The sequence below is a fragment of the Egretta garzetta genome, unplaced genomic scaffold (genome assembly GCF_000687185.1).
Source record: "Egretta garzetta isolate BGI_Z169 unplaced genomic scaffold, ASM68718v1 scaffold72, whole genome shotgun sequence".
Classification (NCBI taxonomy): Eukaryota; Metazoa; Chordata; class Aves; order Pelecaniformes; family Ardeidae; genus Egretta; species Egretta garzetta.
Window position 1 is genome coordinate 3,120,022 of NW_009259032.1, and position 25,537 is coordinate 3,145,558.

A 25,537-nucleotide genomic window follows, 5' to 3' on the forward strand; every position below is an offset into this window, starting at 1 on the left:
ACAGTGCCTGTGGGAGCAGGCCAGGAAGCCTGACGACTCGACCCAGCTCCGGCTGTGCAGCAGCCAGCAGAGCCACCGCCCACGACGGTACCGTGCCCGGGCAAGCTCCTTGACAGCCAACATGAATGCTGACCCCAAACAGCAGCAGAAAGGTGTCTCTGGTAAATACCTCTTGACCCGGGCCAGACCCAGACCAGGGCTGAGGAGATGCCTCCAGAGAAGCATCAAGAATGCTGTAGGTAGACCAGACTTCCCAGGCATCCCCGTGCTGGATGGCTTGGGCCAACCCGCCACTACCATTCATGAGCCTCTACGATTCACTTCACAAAAGCACCTTCATTTACACCTTTATGTACGCCTCATGTTTTAAGTAACAGGCATTCTTAAGACTTATTTTTTAAGAAAAAAAAAAAAATGTTCTAGTGGATTTTAAAAGCACACTGGAAATGGCAATTTCAAACTGATGTTAAACAACTGGAAATTCTTCCGGTGCACTGAGAAATTTTTGAAGCCCAAATAAGTATTTTATATTAAAAGCAGCATTTTCTTTCTAAATTAAACTTGCTACTTTCTCCTTTCCATAATCGTTCAACAAAACCAAATTTAACTCCACAGAGAGCTAGTTTCTGCTCAAGCTCATCAGCTTTGCTGACATATTTTATTCCACCATATTCTTCCTACTTTCAAATGGAGGTCATTAAATAATCAAAACATACAAATAAAAGACAGTCAGCCTCATTGCTTTAGGATTTTCTGTGCAGCAAAGAGGAAAAAGAGACACTGAATGTCTCAAATGCCATGAAACCTAATCCTAAACACTGCCTGAAGAATAGGAATTTCAGCCAATATTCAGTAAGTAAAAAAGACTACTTTGCTAAACAAGCTTAAATTGTAACAAGCAGCTTTATTTTTTGTGAAGCATACAGAGCATATTAAAAAAAAAAAATCCATGTTAGGTCTAATTAATTCAGAACCAACATGCCTTCAGTATGGCTGGCATTCCAATTCAAATTACGTAAGGAGTTGAATATCACCATAAGAAAATTAAGTTTCCTTTCACAAAATTATCTTTGTTTCACAGTCTGTCCATGATTTTTTTTTTATTTTTAAACAAACAAATAATTTTGAAGCTTGTAACTTACCCAATGTTGAAGCTGGCACAACTATCAAATGGGGACCCATATTGCCCTCTTGGTAGAGATAAGCTAGAAATGCAATAGCTTGAATTGTTTTTCCTAAGCCCTAAGAGAAAACAAATCCATTTAAACAAAATTTACAATCTGTTGAACATAATAGTGTTTTGTACTCCTAAGAGAATTACAGTGTAGTCAATGTTAACTAAAGATTACAAATCTGCATAGAAAAATTGTTCTGTTTAACTGCATTGTTTTGCAGAAGACAATTCCTTCTTAAGTACAATTGCAGTGAAACTCAATTATCTTTTCAGCTCAACATTTGAGCATCAGGGATTCATCTTTTCCATTTATGAAGTTTTTCATTTTAGTTCAAGTTCATCCCTCAAATCTTCAAAAATTTACCTTCCTGAAACAGTGCTGCAGACAAATGATTACTTAGAAATGAATTGTTTCTTTCCATTTGAGCCAGTTGTACAAAGGATATTCCAGCTATTTCTGAAGTGGAATTTAATACGAAAATCAGATTTCTTTAAGATAACCCTATGTTTCTGCCAATACTCACTTTCCTGCCTTCTGTATCGTGGATTTAAAAAATTATCTACTGCAAAATATTCATACAAGGTAGTTCTTACAAATACAAAAGATACAGAAGTTGAGAAACACTGCCTAAGCCTTAGTGAAGTAAACCCATCCATTCACTCATGGTTCATCATAAGATGAACAGTAGCCAGGATTAACATGTGTGGCAACACATTCAGCATTAAGCTGCTGCATCGCTAAGTTTGTTCTGTTGTACAGTTACTGGTGGTGTTGGCACCAAACAAAACCTCAAAGCCACAAGCTTTTGTCTCTTATTTAAAAGACTTAGTGGGAGTGTAACGAAGCAGAAAAGGTTTCTAGTCACTTAGTTTTTTCTGTATTGTTAACTACCTGTTTTGAAACTGATGGAGAAACGTAGAAGATGGAGGCTCACTACAACTAAATGCCAGACAAGTAGAATGAATTACATTTCTGGGCAAGTAGCTATTAAAAATGAATGGTTTGAGGATAATCTGTTGTGGCAGAAACTGCTTTCATTGCATCAGAAGACACCACGTGACTCGTAATTATCAGTGTCCATGAATCTTAGGCTACCTTTGACTTTCAATTTAAAAGTAAAGCTCAGCAGCTTCTAAAAATTTGGCAAAACTGTTTGCAATTTAAGTTATATTAGCTAAAACAAATTACTTATAATCTTCTTGGGATTTCTAGGAAATTAAACAATTTCACAAAGTCATTTTTGCAAAACTTTTAACGATTCTTAAATAGTCAGTTTCACACTTACCATTTCATCAGCCAATATGCCATTCAATCCATGTTTATGCAGCAGTGCTAACCAGTTCAAACCAATCTTCTGATATGGCTTGAGTTCCAAACTGTTAAGAAATCAAGCTTAACATGTTACCATCTTTTATTTGTTTCTCCATGGAACACAACTTTACACTTATGTTAATCACAGAATGGTAAGTTTAACATTGCCTATATTTTAACGCACTCCAGATTGCCTTGTGTAGTGAAAACCACAAGCTTTATTTATTCAGTCCCCTGAACACCAAAGAGCACTTCTGAACAAAGTAATTTATCCGAGTTTTCATACATGATGATCAAAATGAACGTTACAATAAATACCTTTCTTCTAAAATTAGTGATCCACAAACAGTTAAAAGCAGTTATAAAACTGCTAATTTTTAAAACACACAGAAAGTCAAGTAGCATTTAGCAGCTACATCACTAAATTTGCTCTATTGTACAACTGCTGGCGGAGTCAGCACCAAACAAACACAACCCACAAAACACGCTCAACAGCAAGTCAGCAAGTTCAACATTTTTTGCCAAAGAAGAAACATCATGGATAAGTTCCCTCTGAATAGTTCCTTCTTCCTCTCAGGTTTTATTCTGACACAGCTGAAAATCCTTTTACTATTTACTATTTACCACTAACAACCTCTCTCTTTATTCCCAATATCCATTTGAAGATCCTTACCAATTCACCACCTTGAAATAAATCTTTCCTCCCAACACATCCCTGGTGCCCCTCCCACTGGATACGGAGTTCCAGATCATTTTGTACATCTGAACTTCCTGACCAAGGTCTTCAGTCCAGCTGATAAACTTGACAAGTTTGCTCAGACGCATTTCAATTTGGCATCTTTGAAACGTAAGGTCCCCCATTACAGAAGCCATTTTGTTTGGCCTTTTGTTTGAAATAAATTGACAACTCATGATCCCATCGCTCAAGGCTGCCTCTTCTACATTCATCAAAAACTGGAGCAAGTAAAACAAGTTATCGAGCACTGTTGTATCTTTTTGGTTTTATGTTCTTCTCCTCACTAGCCTTCCTGATACACTTATGTCCTGGTTTTGGCTGGGATAGAGTTAATTTTCTACGTAGTAGCTGTCATAGAGCTGTGGTTTGGATTTAGTATGAGAAGAATGTTGAGCACACTCTGATGTTTTAGTTGCTGCTAAGCAGTGCTTACACCAGTCAAGGACTTTTTCAGCTTCCCCTGCTCTGCCAGGCGCACAAGAAGCTGGGAGGGGGCACAGCCAGGACAGCTGGCCCCAACTGGCCAAAGGGGTATTCCATACCATATGACATCATGCTCAGGGGCAGTTGGCCGGGGGCAGAGCGAAAAAATGCCCGGGACCGGCTGGGCATCAGTCGGCAGGGGATGAGCAACTGCATTGTGTATCACTTGTTTTGTATATTCTGTATCTTCTCTTACCATTATTATTGTTATTCTTTTCCTCTGCTGTTTTACTAAACTGTCTTTATCTCAACCCGTGGGTTTTACTTTTTTTCCAATTCTCTCCCCATGTCACTGAGGGAGAGCGAGCGAGCAGCTGGGTGGTGTTCAGCTGCCTGCCAGGTTAAACCACAACAACTTAAAAACATTTGTTGGATTCCCTCAAGTGTTGCACATCACTATCTGGCTCACAGAGAGCTGCCAAGTGTCAAACATTTGCAACGCTACCTTCAGAGACTATGGTTTTGGAAATCCCAGCCTTCAAGTATACCTTATTATCTGACACCCTTGTAAGTATAAAAGAGGGAAAGATACCTCTGATTCAGAATGGAGGGTTGCTCAATGTTCCATCCACATCCTCCATCTTCAGTAATCCTGGTTACTTGCTTTGTCAGTTTATTTGAAATGTCTTCACATTTATTCATGAGCTTTAGAACCACGTCCCTCTCCTTCAGCAGTATCTTGCAGTTCCACACTATGTCTTCTGACAAACCAGTAGTCTTAGTCATTTTTGTAAACTGGAAAAAAAAAAAAAAAAAAAAATTATGAGCACTGGTAATAGCAGCAAAGGTGCTATGGTGAAACTCCACAGCTGCCACAGGCAGCAAGTAATTCAAGTAGCGGAGAGCAACAGCATCTCCTCTCACAAAATAAAACAAAAATTCCTTACACACTTTGCCCACTGCAAAACCTGCCTGAATCCGCACCGAAGGTCATCTTTACAGCCCCTCACACTGTAAAACATACCTTAAAATAAAAGAGAAAATTTCTCTGAAGAGTTTCTAATGTAAAATATTGGAGCCTAAAACTCTTAAAATCCTCAAGGGGAGGCAACGTACAGCACAAAGCAAGCTTTGAAGGCCAGGCCCACTAACAGAACTAAACCACAAAAGGAAGGAAAAACATGTACTGATTATCATTAGATCTCCTTTTAAGCAACCCCTATTAGATATTAAAGGCACAAGATGTAGCATAATGTAGGCATCAAGGCAAACCAACCTATGAAGAAGGCTATTAAGAAGATTTTGTTATGAATATGTCTGGAACTCAGCTTTACTTGGTCCTGGTTCTAACCATTATCACAAATGGCACATTCAAACCGGACTTTGGGAGAGTGGGGGGGGAAAAAAAAAATAAAAAAAATTTAAGGGGTAAGAAGTCTCCCAAATCTACATTAGGATTTTTGTGGTCGCCAAGTACTGACAGGCTCAAAAGATCAGCAAGAATTGGTTCAATCTTTTCAGTTCTTCACATTTCAATGTTGGAGGAGAATTTCTTCACCAAGATAAGATTCACCTAAACTCTTTTTTTCTTGCAGTGAACCCAATCTTTTATGAAATCTGTGGAACACAAACTTACACAAATATACCGGGTCATTAGCACTTGCTGATACATTTTCATGGGCAGTACTATCATCCTAACAAGGTTTCAGCATCACTCAGCTGCTCAATTTTTTTTGTGCATGCATGTTTCAAGTTGGTATTATCCTCATTTTACAGAGGGACAAAAGAGATAAAACACACAAATACATTTTCTAAATGTCATAGCAAACAAGGTAGCAGAGGACAAGTCAAGATACCAGAATCTCAATGTAAGCACAAACTAACACACTCTGCTGCTCCTGAGTGGCCCAGTTTACGAAGATGAAGCACACCAGTCTTTGAATCAAAAGCTTGCAGCCGAGCTGTGTGGACAGCCCACATTCAGTATTACTGTGGCTCCCTATCCTGCCATAGGGTGTTCCCTCCTACCTTGGCTGAGAAGAGATCTTTAAGTGCTGTAACTGTTATGCCACCATGTCCTCATCTTCACAAAACATATGTGTTGCCACCTTGACCAAGGCTAACTTCCTCGGCTGCTTCGTACACTGAATCTATTACTAAGAGCAGAGGCTGCTTCATTCATGCTTGCTAGAAGATGTATCTAATCTAGCATAATTATTTTTTTTTAAATAATGGTTCCATGTCACAATCCTTCCCACACCCATCACAAACACATGCTTTCTCCAAGAGCTCTTGATGATTTGTTGTGAGAATTGCTACTCACAAGTCTCATTCTCACAACCTTGTGCCAGCCACAGGCCTACCAGGTGTCTTTAACTAAAACTTAAATTTTGCTAATTTGTTTTTCCTTTCAAACTATAAAGCATTATTATTTTTGACACAAAGCCTTACTACCACCACTTGCTTCCTCAAGTCCACACTAGTTACTTTATATTTCCTCCCTCTAAACTTCCTATCTTTACTACAATATGAATATTCTTTGTTTTAGAGCCAAGAAGCCTGAAGCTGTGTCAAAACAGGCCTTCAGACCCATCAGCTTCTCCTGGATTCTATAAAAGGCCATCTGCAGAAAGTGTAACACCTTCTAATAAATTTATTTCTGCAGTAACTGGGCTAGTATTTGTAATTATTTTCACACGTATTTATGCATAAAGTTATTTCACTGTAAAGAACAGATATCTTCTTTTTTTATTAATGGATTTAAAGAATTGAAGAGCACAAGATCCTTTGGATTTGTCATTCTTTTGTTAAAACAACAGTAATTTCCACACAGATTTTTCTGAATGTTAAAAATCAGGGATCTGTTAAAATTTAGGACAAGAATTCACTGGTATATATCCTCCTAGAATTGCTATCTTAAAAAAGGAGTCGTCATATGATCCACCTGTTACATGTTAAGTAAATGATCAATACTGCCATACTGTACAGTAAAAGCAAGCTTTACTCAGTTGCAGTGTACAAGTAGGCTATGCTTTGACTCCAAAAAAACCAAAAAAGCAGCAATGCCACCTACTGACAGCCTGCTGTTACAGTTTTGGGGGGTTTTGGTTTGTGGTTTTGTTCCATTTTAAACAAAACCTAGAAAGTTTACCAACACTCATAGGTTAAACCAGGCTAAGGCACATGTGTCAATGCTTGCAAAGAAGTTCTCTAAATAGATACCTCTATTTAGAATAAAGAGAGACATAAAGAACATGATTTTTAATAGGCAATTAAAAAATTTCAACATTTGTTTTGATGCCTAAAGCTTTGGTTGGCACAAATATAAATCCTGTAATCTATAAATAAAGGCGTGGAGAATGAAGCCATCTGTTATTTAACAGAAGTTGTATTGTTTCATGTCAGCACGTTAACATTCATCTCCAAGTTACAACAAGAAAACCTTTAACCACTGGTTTACATGTGAAGCACCCGATGTTACCCTGTCATGCAGAACACAAAGCAGATCCTCGGGTGGCCTTTGGTTTACTAGAGGTTCTGACATCCTCCCAGGTTCATTTTTTTCAAATGACACCCAAAAATGTGAGACTACCACAGATAGGAGAACCCACGAGCTTCCACAGCACACTCTGAAGAAAGGTCCACTGGAGCCCCAGGCTGCAGCAGCGCCTCATGGTGCATAACGGCCACGCTGGCACGCTCCACCTGGGCTTACCTTACACCACTTGAAGGTGATTTAGGATTTCACTTTACTGCTTCAGGGTGAAAGTCAGCCTCAATCTCAATCAACAAACCGCAGCTCCACTTTAAGCAGCTCCCATTTCTAAATTAATGCATTTGCTGTTTCCCTTCAGTTTGCTTTGGTGCAAGGTGCTTCTGGATTTCCTGCCAGTTTGGTTTTCTCAGCTGTTTGTACATGTGCAGCCAAACAAAATGGCAGATGATAAAAAAACCAAAGCTACCCTCCCTTGAGTTTATATCTCCTAGCTCATATACTATTGCAGTATACAAAATGTGGTGGACAAGTAAGCCCATCTTTGACTGCTCCGTTCTCCCATTCCCCTAAAAGTGATAAGCTAAATACATGTCAGAATTTCTGTGTAATATTCTGGGTCCATTTAACTCACATGTAAGCACTGAAGGCTGGAATACGGGCATTTCTAAATTGCCAAAAGAATTAATCCTTGTGAGCAAGGATGTTCTCAGCGCTCTCTTTTTTTTTTTTTTTTGAGAACAGTGTTAGTTAAACTTTTTTCCTGTGTATTTTAAGTGTTACTAGGTCAAGTGTCAAAGCATCTGTCTTAAATCTCTGCTCCAAAGAGTATGTATTTTCAAGCATTCTTAATAACTTCACAAACTTGAAATTTGTTTAAATCCATCTGAAAAAAATCCTAGTCCAAATTAAAAAGCTTGTCTAGAACAAAAAAGCCATTTTAATTTACATTTTCCTGGAATAAGACATTCAATTTCAAAATAAGTTGGCTTTAGTCTCAATCTCATGCCGAGAGTCTTAAGTTCTACCTCAATTCTAATGACGAACAAGTGGTAACAACTTCTAAGTGCTTTACATTGTGTTACAATAGATTACAGTACAGAGAGACCTTTAAACCAAGCCAGTTTCTTTAATGATGAAACCGAATCAGCTCTCTCCATTATTCTACTACTCATTAATTAGTAGGAGAAATGTTGGGTCACTGAGCTACTGGATCTTTATAAATAATTAAATCCACACCAACATGAAACATCTGCTAAAATCTGCTGCAAACTGCTTCTATTCTGGGCAAGTATTCACAATACTACATAAACATGTGGGTTGCTGACAGCAGCAATCTTTCTGAAAGACAAATTTTGAACGCAAACAGGTCCATGCAGCTTTTTTTCGTGTTAAATATGTTACACAGAGAAAAGGAGAACAGCCCTGTAGCAAATATTTCTGCGAAGAATTAAGCTCAGGCAAAATCCAACAAGTTTAGAAAGGAAGAGCAGTGTGGCAGATGTTCTGCGAGAAGCCAAAGGCTTGGGGCAAAACGGATTTCTTTTGCAGCATACCTGCACCTTGTATTTTTTTTCAAGTATCCTTCTCTTGTCTCCCCCCCGCCTTGCAACACAACATACAAAGATCATTTTGTTTTCCTTAAAAATCTGGTTAGTATCTCATACTGTTTTTCAGTAAAATATTTCACACACCAAATAATAAGTGTTATTGTTTTACACATATTGAAGAAGCTCTAGTCTGTTCTGAAAAAAAGACAAGTGGATCTTGCATACATCAGTGGGGGAGGTTTCAGAACACACACTGGTGAAAAAACATACCAAGTACTTTGTAAGAGGGCCTACACACAGTTACTGCTTTAAAATCCAAAGCACTAATAAATTAAACCAAGCAAACCTGCTGTAATGCCCTTTGAATTTCTTACCAGGACACTGCTCTTTATCAGGTCTGATGTCTTGCTGTTAACCAAAACTGCATGAAACACCAAGGCAAACAAACAAACCATGGGAAACATTTGAAAGTAACATCCCAGTGACAGTAGATAATCTACTTACCAAGAGATACCGTTTTCCCTTCTGTTGTGGACTGTGGTTTAGCCTTCTGATGCTTTACCTTTTATTAATAAAAACACAGCAGCTCACTCCACTAAAAAATGGCCGCATTGCTCAGCTAGCAAAACCATGCTAGAGACTAAGCTGCAGTAGATTAAAGAAAAAAAAAAAAGAAACCAAAAAAACCCACAACTGTTTCTTGTATGAAACTGAAAATATCCATGCTGGCACCTTCAATCATAGAGCTACCCTGGAAGCTGCTGCTGCTATTCAAGAGTCTGTAGTAAAGGTCCTGCCACGTTCTTGCCTCCTGCATGGGTTTTCAGCTACAAGAGCTCAGAACAGGCTAGCAAACACCTCCTTCCCAAGTGAAAGCTCTAATTTCTTCTTCTGCAGTGAAATCAACCAACTTTCTATGCTACAGAGTGAGTGACAGTAATGTCAGCCAATCAGCTTGAGTTTTCCAGGAAAATCACCCCTTAATTCATTCAAAATAAGGTCATATGACACTATTTGAAATGCTATTGGCTTAGGAGGAACATAGCATTTTAGCCTAATCAGGATAAGGCCACCCATCTAAGCCTCCCTTCAGCTGAAGCCACCTTGACTCTAGGCAGGCTGGGGATAGGAAAAGAAGAATGCAGACCTACCAGAGCCTCCCAGCTGTTAAAGGGCCGGAGCGCTATTATCTTCTGAGCCTTTTTCTGGGAACACTGGGGAATCAACATCAGTTCACTCGGGGAAGCATCCTGCAGGAAGCTGAGGATTTTTGCTTTGTAGCCATCCTCCATCACTTCGTCGCTGCTGCTGTAGTCCTCGTCAAGGGAGCTACCACCGTCTTCAGAAGCTGACTCATCCTCCGAGTCTTCTGTTTCTCTTTTAGTACTCCAAACACTCCTTTTGCCTTTGTCCTTTTTCCGAAAGCCGTTCTGCTCTTTCCCAGAAGGTTTCTGCTTCAGCTTCTCTTTACTCTCGTCACTTCTGCTCTTGACGGAGGCTTCAGTCCAGTCAGAAGCTTCACTTTTGGGAGGAAATTCCATGTCTATGCATGCAATATAGAAGGCAACAGGTCAAAGCATACTGGTTAAGGGTGAATTGAAACCCACCATTCTTCCAAAATAAAACCTATATAGATATAAAACACAGTTCTAGTATTTAATACACAAGTCAACAGCAGGTGTTACTAAGAGAAAAGAAAAGCAAAGCAAACACCATGCAAGTCTGTTCAAAACATGTAAACAGTACCAACTGTGAGTGTAAGATGAGCAATGCTAATTTGTATACTGCTCAAATAGCAGCAGGTTTTAAGTAACTAACTTAAAATACAGATTATCAATGCTATGTAATATGTGTGAGCTGCAGAAGCTCCGAGGTAAAAGCAGATAGTTAAGAACTCTGATGTATCACTGGGATGATATACTGGCCCCACTCCACCTGATTGCAGAGATATTAATTCTGCTGATTTCAGAAAACAAGCCTACTGTCACCATGAAAATTATATATTTTTTCCATTTTACTGCACCTCAGTACAGGATTAGAGGCAGGACAACAAAAAGATGCACTTGTTAAAGAAACTGGAAGAATAAGGAATTTCCAACCAAAATAACACTACTGTCTTCAAGTAAGATAGAGGTTATTTAACAGAATGGGAGCAAGTAATTTTCAGAAGTGACTTGTATGGGTTTTTCTTCCTTCTTTGGAAGAAAGCACTTGCAATGCTTTGTCTTCTGCCCCATCACAGCTTGTTGCTGATTGACTCCAACCCCAACGTCTACCTTCTCAGAAGCAGTAGCAAGGACCCAACCTCATGCATACTGATAGCTCTCTCCACTTGTAAAGAATCCAATTAAGAATACTATCCTATCCCAAGAATACTTAAATAGCTGATACAGCAAAACGTACATATCTGACAGCTGTGTAAAACTGAAAAGTAATCAACTCATTAAATAGCATTTCAGTTATAACTCGCAGATTTACCTGGAATCATGTTTCTTGCTCTCTATCACACTTAATGCACTGGTATTTATAAATTGGTTGCATAATTTGAGGCCTATTTCTAGTATTTTTCTCTCCTAGGATACATTTGAAAAGGATAAAATAGCACGTGTCACTTGTCACCTGTGCAGTTACTTGCAATTACTGATTTACAAATTACTCCAGTTAAAACCCAAAGCTTATTTTTAAACAAGCAGGAGGGGAGCAGGTGTCAGCTTTGACACATTTCAAAATATATTTTATGATATACCTATAGGTAATTACAACTTCTTATGTAAATCTGTATTAGCAAGGCAAAGACATTTATCTCTACTTACAGAGCAAAATATAAAATAATCATGAAACTTAAAAATACAGAAAAAAAATCAGTTTCCTTCTTTTATCCTCCCCATAATACTAATTTCAAATATCAGTGCAAGTTTCTAGGCATAGTGCTGTCAGGACTGTCATTGCTGGACATTAGAAAAGATTTGTATCACAAGTCAGTCTGTCTGTCTTAACTCGGGCTAAAATGGATTATAAATCTGTCTTTACCCTCATCATCTTCTGCAAATACTCGCAGGGCCTCCAGAGCTTCATGAAACACCCAGTTATGTTCCTGAAGTACATCTCTCAGTTCCTAGTAAAAGGTAAGAAATATTGTACTGTGGCAAGATAAGCAAAAACTGTATTTCATGCATAACGACATTAAGGCACAAACACTTAATCTTAAATTGCACAAGGCAAAGAAAACCCCTGTAAATCAGATGATTCAAAATAAAGGAAATCAAAAGGAGAAAATCCTCCAGTTTGTTCTTACACGTTCAGTTTAGACAGAGCTGCACTCCACTTTTTCAAAAGGGCAAGAACACACAAACAAGCTTTGCTTCCAACAATTTAAAGCACAGTATTAAAATGCCTTGACCAGTTGCTGAGTATCATCAGGTACTAAACTAATACAAAGCACACAATATATCTAGTTGTCCAGGGGAGAAGAGTGTGAGAGAGAGGGAGGGATACCTTCCCCATGCATTTTTATAATAGGTCATCAAATTTGACTACACCAGACTTGTCACAGGACCAAAAAGGTAAGATGTATAGGATTCCATATAATCCTGATCACATCCAACTGCTCTCAGTTCATCGCAAGTTACGTTCCAAAATCAGCGACGGCAAAGACCTTCCTACCCTGGGCTCTTTCCAAGAGTGCTGCTGGTGTAAGTACTGTTCCATTTGGACTATCAACAGCTGCAATTTTATTAAGAAGTCAAAACTGTCAGGAGACACAAGCTCACCTCCTTATCCAATCCAGGGAATGTATTTTGCAGCTTCTTCACAAGCATCTCTTGCCTCTCCCATTGTCTTTGGGGTTCTGACTCATCCAGCTGCATTAAAAAAAAGAAGTCTATTAGGTCTAATGTAAATTACAAAGACACAGAAAAAAATAATTGAAAACAATCAAACCTAATCAATACTGCCTATCCTTAAAAAGCCACTCTAAGTGACAAAAGCACTTATGACAGATACAAGTTGCAGAAGTGTTTCCTCATACATAGCAGATGGTCAAAATATGATCAAAACTTTCAAAAGCATAGGAAACTTCTTCAGACATGAAAGACTGGCATTCTTTACTTGATAAGCACAGTGCATAGTTGCATACCAAAATATAAATAATTTAGAACTATCTAGTTTATATTTCTTTAAAATAAAAAGTTAGTAGTAATTCTGGATTATACTTAAGGCAGAAGATGGCAGGGTTAACAGTCAGTCGGTTACATTACCAAGAGTTCAGTATTTAACCCACCAGAGTCTATAAACATGTCAAATGGTGTATTTATATGAAGATTTACAGATAAAAAATCCACATAACACTGTGTCACAACACCATGGAGTCACATCAAAAGCTGGCAAAAAAGTTTTCATCAACAATAGCTTCACTAACAGCTACTATCAGCCTGCAAGAAGGGAGGTTTCTTACTAACGAGTGCCAAAACTTCTACATGCCACAAGCTGCTCTGTAAGGTACTCATCACAAAGAATTACGCAAGTTTCTTCACAGAGCTTCGAATGCAAAGTGGTTACAGATCTACTTATCTACAGCAGAGGTGCCAACAGGTTTGATCAATATTTACTTCACTGAATGATGCTATTTGCTGAAAGAGCCCAAACCAGATTACCCAGAAGTAACAGAGGACAAGGTTCCTTTCCTCAGTGAGCCTATGGTGTCATTAAAAGTACAGCTACAGAACATACAATACCTGGCAAAGTATGCTCTAGACTTAGGAACCAGCCTAGGAACTAGAGGAAAAGCAAGACCAAGAAAAAAAAAAAAAAGCTTGCAAGTTTCCTACTATGATTCTCTATTAAGAATTCTAAAACCCCATGTTTCAGCTTTACTTTTCCCAACTGTTCCCCTTTTAACTGAAATGGAACTGTTAAGCACAGAAATCAAACTGCTGCATGAAACCAGGTCGCATGAAGCACTGTTTACTAGGCTGGCTGGGTAATAATTCAGTAAAGTCTCCTTTGTAAACTAATCCAGGTGTTTGGTGGGGAGGAATAAACCCAAACCCCAGCAAATCTTGCCTCAAAATTCACAGCTCTCCTCCAGGAAGTAGGGGAATATCCAAGTAATATTATTTTTGCTGTCACGCAAAACTCTGTTTTCTTCATTTTGTTCTGAGGACAACATTTGGTTAAATTTCAACACAAAGATGGTCACCATCCTCCATCCAGCCTCCAGTATTTACTGTAGAATTCCCTTTCTCTACCATATGTGGTTTCCATGGTCATCTACCAGATTGCCTGGGAGCTGGCCTCCTGACAGCACTGTAGGACTGAGCATACAATCTGCCAAATACTAACCTGAATGCACCTGGGTCATTACATAGTTCCTATTTATTAGCAAAGGTCAAAGTAGTAATTCCTTTAAAGATAACCAATTCATTCCTTTTAAAGATTTCCCTAAGTCATAGTTTCGAATATATATGCAAACAACATTACTCCTATACACAGAAAAAACAGCAGCAACAGATGTTGAGCTTCATCTGTTTGAGGAAACACAAGGAATGACCTGATGAGGCAAGGTGATCCATTGCCCGTAACTCCCACTGACGTTCACAAGAACTGAATGGTACTCGGCGCCTCACGTATTGCTACCTGCCATCAATGACTTTCATGAAAGCAGTGAACAGGCTACTGGGATACAAATCCACAAACGCTAAAGGACAAAGCGGTCAGTTCCATTCAGAATTGCCAAGGAGAAGAAAGTAAGGAAACCTCATTCAGATGGCAAGATTTTAATTTGACTGGATTTTCTGATAAAACACACCAGTTCGTGACACCACTGTCATTGACCAAGTCAGGTAATTCCACTTATTTTACAATGAACAGAGAGAAAAAAACTGTACTTACATAATTAGCTTTTGGCTTTTTTGCGACTTGCTCGTTTCTGTTTTTGCAATTTGTGGGAGAACCTTTTAGTTTCCTTTTACGAGATGCAGCTTTAAAAAGAATCAAGGCAGAAAAGAAGAATTAATTACTTTCATTAAGTTCACCCCAGAAGAGTACGATCATTCAAACCAACACTATAGTAGCTACTTATTAACTGCACAAGATGCTTAACACTCCCCATAACAGTTTTCCATTATAGTCCACAGATATATTGAAACTCCAAGCAAAGCAGCTACTTGAAAATACATGTTTGTTTACCTGTAAGTTTTCTTTAAGTAGTCTGGCAATTAATCAAGCAATTACCTCTCATATATAACAACTGAAATAGCTTTTTTTTTTTGTATGATTGCCAAGTGTTTTACACAGAAGTTGCATAAGGGTATACATCTGTCTGTTTTTATTCCAGCTGACCACTTTTGGAAAGTTGGTGTTTAATCAAGGCTGAACCCCAACCGTGTGTTGGAATATGTACATCACTGCCAAATTGGAAGTGCTGATGACTGATTTCTGGCTCAGGTGCACACCAGAGAGGCTACCACCAGTTTTCAACATTAAATCCAAGTGTCTGAAAGAAAACTATGCATATTAAGTCGGTGATAACTAAGTATCCGTGATAACCGTATTACTTACGAATAGTTCATATGAGCCAGAACTTTCTGAATATCTTTGGGCCCTGGTGACTATCAAAAGATTATCGTCTTAGCATTAAGACCTGCCCAGTCAGGTGCATTTTCTGACTGCTGCTGTGCACAGCTCATGAAGGCAAGAATACATTACCACTATTTCTGCACATCAGCTTTGCTTGAAGCAGCAACTGTTACCAGACCAAATTATTGTACAAATTCACAGTCCATGATCTGAAATAGTACTGTAGGTTAAATCTTTTTTGGAAGACAAACTGCCTGCAGAGCTGTGATGTCTGATACAAGCATCTCTGGCCAACCTCCCCTTCCAGACTGCCAAAGGAGACCAGCGAACAAGCACATGCACACCCAAAAAGCATGCTTGCTTTCCAATCCAAAAAACTGCCTTGATGGTCAAAATAGTTTTATTTACAGAAAATTAGGTAGCCACACATTTGCACAAAAAGACATTTTGTGTGGAAATATTTTCAAATAAATCTTCTACTTGACCTATGCATTCTGAGGTGAAACAGAGATGTGACATACAAATATTTGAAAAAAAAATAAAAATCTCAAAGGCAGAAAAGTAAAACATCGGCAAGTCTTCCTTAAATGAAGGATCAGAATACACTGATGAGATTTTTTCAAAGTCTATGTATTTCTATATAGACATATAAATATATACAAGAGGCACAGTGCAAAGCAACCAGAGAATGTGCCAATGGAGGGGAGGCAGCTCTCCTTCACCACTCAGACCTTGACCTTTCTGCCCAAGAACCTTGTTTAAATAATATTGCCAGGAAAGCCATGCTACTAGCTTAAGTCTGAGAATTGTGCATTTGTCTTGATATCAAAGCTAAGGGCTTTCAGCCTGCTGTTAGGTAAAGCACCAGAAGTCATGGAGGCCTCATGCTACTGCTGCTTAAGCTCAATTAGAACTGCATTCAGGATGGATAATTCTGAATATGAACAGTGACCCTGCAAACCTCTTTGACCTAAAAAATACATGGGCTCCATATAAGAGTATTTTTAAGACCTCCCTGCTTTGAAGTCATGGGCTGAGCACTCAATACTCTTTGAAGAAACCCTGATCATGAGCAATTTTAGAGGCAATTAAACTGTAGCAAAGGATCTGGATAACTATGGTCTTAGGAACCTATCAACACATAATTATTTACAAATTAACCTGTGGTCTTCTGAAACCTATCACATCTGCAAACGACACCCCTCCCTCCCCCCCTCCCCCCAACTTTCTGAAGACATTCACTTTGCAAAGTGCACTTAATTACTCCTTCCTTTGCTAGGGGAGCATACAGCTGAAGGGATCAAAAAACTCTATTACTGCTAGACAGGAACCATCCTTGGAGTGGAGGCAGGGCACACCAGGCCTTCCAGAGAAATCCTTGTTCTCTCTATAAATTTTATGATTAACGAGCAATGAAAAAAGCAGCTCCAGGGTTTCAAAATTTAGAGAGGCACCTGTAATTACTTTCACTGTTATTCATTGCTACTACTACAAAATAACCTTATTACTGACTTCCCCTGCCCTTACAGAAGAAACAGTTGTTCAAAAACAAGCCTGTTCAAAAAGCAGTAAACAGACAGGTTTACATGAGGCTTCAGCTCAGAAGCATCCTCACAGACTTCATAATTTTCAAGATGTACAGAAAACACCACCAGAAACAAATCACAAGCAGCAGGTATTACTGTAACTTCACACCTTTCATTCATGCACATATTTTCAGTGTGTCACATCTAATCTTCCTACCTATAAGTCATCTGCAATGCTTCTTGTTTTAGCTATGTACAACTACTGAATTCAAGTTTTTGTCACTCTGAAAGGACAGAAAAATTTGAGGACGACTTGGCCACACTTTTTTAGCAAAAACTGTATCTTGTCCCTGACCTCTCACACAGTCAACACTTTACAACAAGAGTATCATAAATTGACATAGATAAGCAGATGTTCAGTAATGTCTCAATTTTTAAAAAATGTGTCCAAAATAAGGTGATTTATAGCATCACTTTCAGGCATGCTTACGCCTAACTAAATATTTTATACAACAGCTGTGATTAGTGAGAATTTTGCTGCCAAGATTTTTTGTGGGCTTGTATTGAAAGGATGAGAAACAGCATTCTTACATCAACACAAAAATGGCCAAAAGGCAGGGCCTACATACCAGAAATCAAAGTTGTTTAGTTCAAACACTGTGAACTGCAACAACGTTTAAGGATATATATTAGCTTACATTGGTTTAGTATTAATCAAAACCCTTGAAAAGTAACCACAGTCTGCAAGGAAGGGATTTTCCAGGAGCGGCAGCACTCAGAAGTGGCCTGTCCCTCAAAAATATGCCAGTGTTTGTTAGTTTTCTATTGCCAGCATCCAAGAAGTCTCATCTATAGAATCTGATCATGCACACAGTGATAACCTCAAAATGTTGGTCTGGTTGGTTAAAAAGAAAAAAAATAAAACAAAACCCAACCAAAACACAAAAGCAACCCTTCATTAAAGTTAGGCCAGTGTTTTAAAGCTTTGTGGTAATTGTTAAAAATCTTTGAAGCTGTATATAAAAATCATAAAATGAAAATATGGTCAGTACAAAAGGGGGAACTGAATTAGCAAAAAACACCTTCTACTTTAGAAAATGAGTAAAACTGTTCTCCCTCAGCAAATGAGCTTCCTAGACACATTGCTTTCAAAACCATAGGACACTGCATGAAAAGACACACGAACCACTTAGAACAACTAAAATAATCAAGAGTGATCGTAAATAGCTTTTTCCATTGTATCCTAACCATGAAGATCTCTCAGGAAAACCATGGATAACTGAACTGCAAACAGATGGAGACTGCTGAAACAGATCTGATTTTTATAATAACATTAATATCCATACCAAACTTCCACTCTTCCTCCACCAACTTCATTAAATCGGTCAAAAAGATCTAAGATGAGATTTAACCCTGGACTTAGGTGATGTCAAGAAACAAACCCAAAGCCCAAGAATCATGATCCTTTTATATGATTACTACTTTCTACACACTCCCACATCGTGTAATGGGTTTTTTGGTTTGGGTTTTTTTTGTTTTGTTTTGTTTGTTTGTTTTTTATAGCAGCATGAGATTGCATAAATTCAGATACAGAACGAAAAAACGTAAATAAGCTCCAAGAGCTCAAAGGCGTGATTTGGGGGATGTTTTGCTGCAGAACCATGGGGATTTGTCTAATGTTTAAGACTAATAGTTCTTATTCAGAATTACGAACAAGTCTTGAAGTCAACCTGAAGAGAAAATTGTGATGGGCTTTGGCACAAAGAGTATCTAGTTATGACTGGCTACATATTCCAGTATATTTTTTCCATATCGCCCAATTTCTCACCTGCAACCTTTAGAATTACTATAGCTAGCTCATTACTACTTGCCTCAACTTCCAAGCAAAGAAGGAACCAGCAAGAACAGAAATCACTTAAGGACCCACATGTAAAGCAATCCTGAGCTTCACAGAACAAATTCCCCTTTTTTGTTCTATTTTTGGATTTTGGTCCACATCCTCTTTCCATCTTCCCCCTTGCAAAGACTGTAATTTCAGTTTTGTATTACTACAATAAACAAACAATAATATAACTTTTAGCATATGCTTTACCACTTTTTAAATACCTCCCAATCAATTTTACTTCACTGGATTAGCCACAGCTTCTGAAGTTTGTTTTTATTTTTTTTTGTTAAACATACCTTCGTCATTGAACTTCAACTCAGCAGCTATTGCTTCATCCATTGTGTGTGCTGATTCTATCAACTGCAAAAAAAAAAGTCAACTGCTAAGTGGTGAGATTTAATCCAGTTGAACAGAGGAAGACAATGATAGATCCGCATGATTGAAACACTTGACTGAAAAACACCTCAAAATATATGTATTATAAAATCCAAGATCAAAATTAACAGGTACCAAAGTACCTAGACTGATCACATAAGCTGTATTTGGAAACACTTTAAAAAAACCTATTGGAAAATATTTTTAATACAGTCTCATTTATTATAATTTTTTCCTGCTTCACAAACATACCATGCAGGTTTACTTAAAAGCTTTTTTCCAAAAACTATTCAATGTTACTATCACAAAACGATCCAAAAAACTAATTTCTTAACTCATAAAATGTTTGTATACCATTATGTCACATTGGTCGATTTCCTGAAAGTACATGCATGAAACTTATGACATGCTTCAAAGTTTATACTTCCTTGCAGTCCTATATTCTTTCTCCATCCATGTGTAATGTCAAAATAAATCATTTTTACAAATTAATTGGATGTTGAGACTTTATGAATGCTTTTTGCAAGTGAGATAACTGCAACAGAGGCAAATGGCGTAAAGGTTACAAATACGAAAAAACAGAAAAATGAAGTTATGCTGGATCAGGATTCCCAACTATCTGCCCACATTGGTAAAGAGCATCTTACAATTTTGCTATAAACACACATATTTCCTTTCCAAAAGGCTCATGATTTTTCCTTAATAGCCTTCATCAGTTGTGTAGGGCTTGTTAGGACAGACTGTTCCAGATCCTTCATGAAGGAACAATAGATTTTCCTAATATTCCTCCATCTTCCTTCAGAAATGTTGTGTATATGTAACTGCAGACAAAATTTGCACGGCCTCTATGTACAACAAAGTTCTGCTGATACAGGGACTATCTTACACTCTTCTGAGAATAAATACCATCAGCACTACATACCACTGAGTAGTTAAAAACACCACTGAAGTCACAAAACAGCAGCCAGACACACCACGTGTCATTTCTAGCTAGTTTCTAAGTTACGATGAACAGTTTCCACTCTTTGGTTTAAATACTTTCTATGCGGCCAAAAATTGAAACTTCATAAATTCTGGACATCTACAATGTAAATTTTATTACACAATGTCCAGAAGAAAAACTCCAAAACTACTATTTGCAACCCTCTCTTTCTTTCTGAAGTAGAAAGCCTAAACATAAAGCTTGATCCACTGGGAAAAAAAAAGACCCAGCAAGGAACACCAGTAAAATGTCTGTATTTCTTTAATGACATTTCAACAACAAGGAAACTTAACAGATTAATTTAAATGCATTTACCTTTGAGAACTAAAGCTAGTGAAAACCTAGTTACATATCAGCGCTGAAAAGTAACCTTGCTAAAAATATAGTTTACTGTAGAGAAGATATTTTATTGTAATAAGTTACCATAATGTTACTGTAGATTTGTACTGTACATTGGACAATGACCAAGAGTATCTCAGGTTCACAGGTCAGTATAATCAGAATAAATTATAGTAAGTTCAAACCTACTCTCTTTTTGCCTCACTAGAAGTCGTAAAGGTTTTGAGTATTAAATTTCATAAATGCAAGGGTGCAACGTTTCATCTACTGGAGAAGTTGGCAATGATTTCACTCATTCTGCATTTAATCACTTAGCTGTACTCCAACGACAGCAGTTATCAATGGTTATCAACCAAGACAGCTATAACTAAGATTAAACATCACAAAAGAACGAAATAATAGAAAAAATTTCTATACGCTGGAATTCACTGTTGCTGAGTTGATCTAAAGGGTTAATATAAACACTTTAAAATATATATATAAAAAGTGCATGTGTGCATATTTACTCATTTTTACAGATACATAAATGTCTGTGTATGTATGCATGCGTATATGGAAAAATTACATGGATATAGCTCCCCTAAAATACATTACTTTGATATGCCCTTTTGCTAACAAGAATTAAGGCTGTTCCCTCTAATAAAGCCAGAGGCTTAGGAATACTGCGTACAAAACAGTCATCAAAATAAATCAAAAGAACAGAGCATTATTACTTGTACTAATTCTTGGTCATTTCTTTGGGGCAAAAGTTCCTTCAGTGTTTGCAGCTTTGCATCTGTGATGTCTTCCTCTACACCCTTCACAGCGGGCAGCTGATCCCCGCCATTTACATACGCCAACTGGGGTAGTTCATCTTCAGGCTGTTCATCATCATCAGACTGTTCAGAGCTACAATATATGGGGGAGGAGAAAAAGAATTAAAATTTATTTTTGCTTAGGAATGTTTTACCCTACCAGAACATTACCATAAACCAAACCCAACAGGATCACGCAAAATGTGTTTAGGTGCATTCAGTAATGCTGAATCAACTTGTACCCAAAGAGATACCTTCTATTCAGGACAAAATAAAGCATATATGATTAAACACAGTCTTCTGTTTGCAGTGAACACATTTCAACTTAGCAAATGAAAGAAGAAAGGAGGAACAGACAAGGGAAATACCATGACTTACCCTTGTACTGTGCTATAAAAGGTTACTTGCCAATTTAGCAGCAACCATCTTAAATATTTCATCATTTCAGCTACCTGAATTACATCAAACTATCTGAAGTGTGTCTCAGACAGTCTTGCAAGTATTTATTTGCCCAACAGATAAACAGCTTTGGATTAAGTTCTTTGTAAAAACTTCCCAGGTGCAGTATCATCTCTGTCCTAGTTCTCAGCTCACTGAGAAAAAAAAAAAAAAAAAGTCAAAGATCTTTACACACCGTCTTAAACATCTAAACATGGGAAAAACATTTCTGAAAAAAAGTCCTTAAATTCCTGGAAGATTTAATTATTACAGCTAACCTGCAGGAAAAGCAATCCCTATATATTTTTCACGATATTCAGTTGCACAGACAAGACTGAGCATAAGCACAGGTCTCCCACTCTACTGCCCTCCAGACATATAAAAATCTCCTTTCCTGAATGAAAATTAATTGAACTGTATGGAGCTTGCTATTTTGTAGGGACCTCACCATCAGAAAGGCTTGCCTGCAGGTCTCTTCACACAGATATAGGTAAAAGACTGCAAATAAACCTGTTTTTCCTCACAATAGCTTTCTTTAGCAGTTGCAACAGGCAGATGGCAACACGATTCCGAAAAAGTTAGTAACTTGCCACTTACGTAGAAGAGACACTATTTTGAGACAATTGTTCATCAAATAATCCTCTTCTCCCTATCCTGTTCAAAAGGCACACACAGCCATGTGGACTCTTTGGATATGACTTAGAGTAAAACACAAAAATCCTCAAAACAAAAACCAACCCAAATTCCTCTTCAATCCACCAAGCCATCTAATTGTAAACTTCAGAAGGTGAATCCAGCATCCACTTTAAAAAAAAGTCAGAGTGAAGTGGCATATTAAATTTCTATTAGCACATTTCAGATCTTTTTGCCTTAGTAAGGAAAAAAGTAAAACTGCGTTTTAAAAAAGAAAATCAATCCAAATGGAAATTATAACACTGCAATTACCGTATCCTTTCCTATCCGGGATTAACATCTAGATGTTTGTCAACAAAGTCAGAGTTGCACACATCATAAATCTTGTCCTCTCCGTATAATCACATTCTTATCAAGCATGAAGAAACGCTCGTTTAACCGCTAAATGAGTATGACTCCAACCCACAAAACCTTGTATTAGAGTTCTGCTTTTTTCCAGCAGAGTCCAGACAGTGACTCTGGTAGTGAAACTTGTGGCACACTTCCTTTTAGTAAAGATGTGCTTTCTGCTCTGGACTTTCTGCTTTCTGCTCTATCCCTTCATCAGGACAAGGGGGGCTGGGATACCCTGCAAGAATTAAAAAATTTACAAAACCCCCAAACACTAGGTAACACATGCACTAAAATGCACAGTGCAAAGACACTCGATTGACTGATTCTGTGCAAAGCCAGGCTAAATTCAGCACAAGCCAGAGCTCATAAGCCTGGCCAGATCCAAGCTAACTCCTGCTATGCTCTCAGTTCATTTATTAGCTCAATCAGAACGTCACTGGTGAGACAGCTTAGTGGGTTCAGTATGCATCGATCAGCACCTGAGCCAACACACCGTGCCCAAGTGTCCAGGTGCCTGGTGCCTAAGAGACCAGTGGCTACACAAGAATAATGAAGAGTACAAGAGGATGTAGCTTATGTTCATCAATCCCACTAGGAGCCACTTCGCTGTCCATCTCCCACTCCTGGTAATTGCAATACAGTATAGAAACAGCACGCTGTGGCTTTGCAAGCTGGATCCTGCATGGCTTATTAGTGTCGGCTCCACACAGTACAAAACCACTTGTACTGCTTCCAAATCGGGTAGATCCCAGCAGCAGTATAACTATGTTTACACAGCACTGCACACAAACCAATCTGGTACACGCAACCAGCTTGCCGGCTCTTTATCCTTGCACAATCTACAACTGAAACCATAGACAGAAACAGGAGTTCCCTCTGCTAACTACTAATTTATTTTTTTTTCTTACCAAATATCTGCCTTAAGTTGAAACTTTGGGGAAGACGCATTAAAAAAAACTCAAGAATTTCAGGCAATAGCAGTGGGGGAAAGCACAATTTCATTTCTGCTGACAAGCTCCAGTATCTCCATGCTCTGCTTAAGGACTGAAAATCTGACAAGAGACTATGACTGTTAAGGTCACTATTCCCATAAAAGTCTTCTGCCAATTAGTTCAGCCAGACTACCAAAAAAAGCAGGTTAAGCCATCTTGTTGTGCTTAGCACAGGAACATTCAAGGGGCAAAGACAATTACCACATTTCAGTCACACAGACATATAACTAGCAGGTAATAAATAGAGATTTCTTTCAACCATTCTAACTGGTTGCAAAAGATGCCTGTCTACATCTTGTCTTTCCTGCACTCTCAAGGCAGCCTTTTTAGCACCCATGCAAGTGACTCTTGCACGTTCTTCTCTTCTCTCCCAGCTTATTCAAAAATACAAATTTCCAGATCACTAAGCAAACAAATCATGCAACTAATACTTAATTTTAGCTCAGGAACTCCTACACTACACACTGAATCTCTGCTTGCTTTCCTGTCCACTATGGTTTCATTAAAAAGTGAAATAAGCTAAAATCAACTCCAACATAGTTTAAAACTAAGAAAGAAAATATTTTATGGTTAAGCTTTCAAGTGCCATTAAAAGGATTGCAGAGGGGCAAATTCACAAATGTATAGTGAACATCACACATATCATTCAACATCACAGAACTCCTCCCTTATAAGTGTCTTCTCCGAGAAAATGGCTTAAGAGCTGGATTCTTCTTCACTGGAAATCCAGTAAAACTTAGTTAGGGGCAGGTAAATCACAAACCAGTAACCAGAACCCAGCCTCTGATTTTCAATTCACCATTTCAATTTAGAAGGTTGCACAAACATTACAGAAAACTGGCTTAAAGCATACATTACAACCGCATCTCTCCTTGGAGTCCTGTTTCCTTTCGCAGCACTGAAGTTTCTTGGTTCATCATCTTCGCTGTCTGAAGACACATCTAGAAACTGTACCCCTCTTCGATGCTTGAAGCAAGATTGTTTCCTTGTCCTCTTGGCTTCTGGAGTTTCTGGGATGGCAGAGTACTCTGTGCAAGCCATTTCAATAGGAGAAAAGATAGGAGACAGTGATTTATGACTTACAACTTCGAACATTTATCTGTACTTAGAGCATCAGATAGCTACGATTTCTTCTTTATCCACAGCAATCATTTAAACAGAAATCACATCCTTATGCACAGAAAACTCCTGTAAGCTGTATTCCTTAAAGTGGTAACTTAGTTGGCAAGAAGATCCTCAGCCCTCTCACATCAAACAAATGATTTTTATACCACAAAGTTTAAGAGATCATGTATTTTAGGTTAATAAATACATTTTCATTTTTGGAAAAATGAATAATCAGCAAAATCCTCTGCACTACTTCCAGGCTGATCAGGACACGGATAGAAACATACTAGTCTATCTGATGGCTGATTTATGATCTGCTTGTCTTGACAGCTTCTCAGAAAGGGAACGTCAGTGTTATACTGCAAAAAATTAGGAAGCTACACCAAGGAACTCGACGGGTAAGTTGCAACTCCTATAGAGATAGAATCTATTTAACCAGTCTTTTCCACATTATGCTCCAGATGATTCTTAACAAGGAAACTTAGCTTATGGAAGGACTCTTCCTGTTATATAGGAAGCATTAGGATATCCAGAATAGATACATAATCAGGATATGTCACTGAGAAGACATCTCACAAATCATACACTACCTTCAATGGCACTTACAAAATTGGCCCACTATGCGTGCATTAGCATGTATTAACTTTTCCGTCCTGAACATGCTTGTAAGACAACCAAAAGCATAAGCAGCCAGGCTATTCATATAATTTCTAATTAGTCATGAATAACTCATGACTAATTCCCCCAATGTCAGCTACACCTGAAACCAACTCCATGCACACATCTAGACAGGGAAAACATGACCACAT

General features: G+C 38.1%; 1 protein-coding gene across 1 annotated transcript in view; it reads right to left on the reverse strand.

The window, feature by feature from the left end:
- The window catches only part of LOC104122622 (SWI/SNF-related matrix-associated actin-dependent regulator of chromatin subfamily A containing DEAD/H box 1), a 35,341-nt gene extending 10,682 nt beyond the window's left edge, over nt 1–24,659 (reverse strand). Inside the window, exons 1-10 of the mRNA XM_009634776.2 lie at nt 24,475–24,659; nt 21,085–21,259; nt 18,972–19,035; nt 14,578–14,666; nt 12,459–12,548; nt 11,719–11,803; nt 9,840–10,231; nt 4,238–4,440; nt 2,461–2,551; nt 1,143–1,242 (exon numbers count right to left, since the gene is read on the reverse strand). Of these exons, the coding sequence (XP_009633071.2) occupies nt 1,143–1,242; nt 2,461–2,551; nt 4,238–4,440; nt 9,840–10,231; nt 11,719–11,803; nt 12,459–12,548; nt 14,578–14,666; nt 18,972–19,014 (1,093 nt within the window). The 5' untranslated portion in view covers nt 19,015–19,035; nt 21,085–21,259; nt 24,475–24,659. The remainder of the gene's footprint in view (nt 1–1,142; nt 1,243–2,460; nt 2,552–4,237; nt 4,441–9,839; nt 10,232–11,718; nt 11,804–12,458; nt 12,549–14,577; nt 14,667–18,971; nt 19,036–21,084; nt 21,260–24,474) is intronic.
- Between the last annotated feature and the right edge of the window lie 878 nt (nt 24,660–25,537).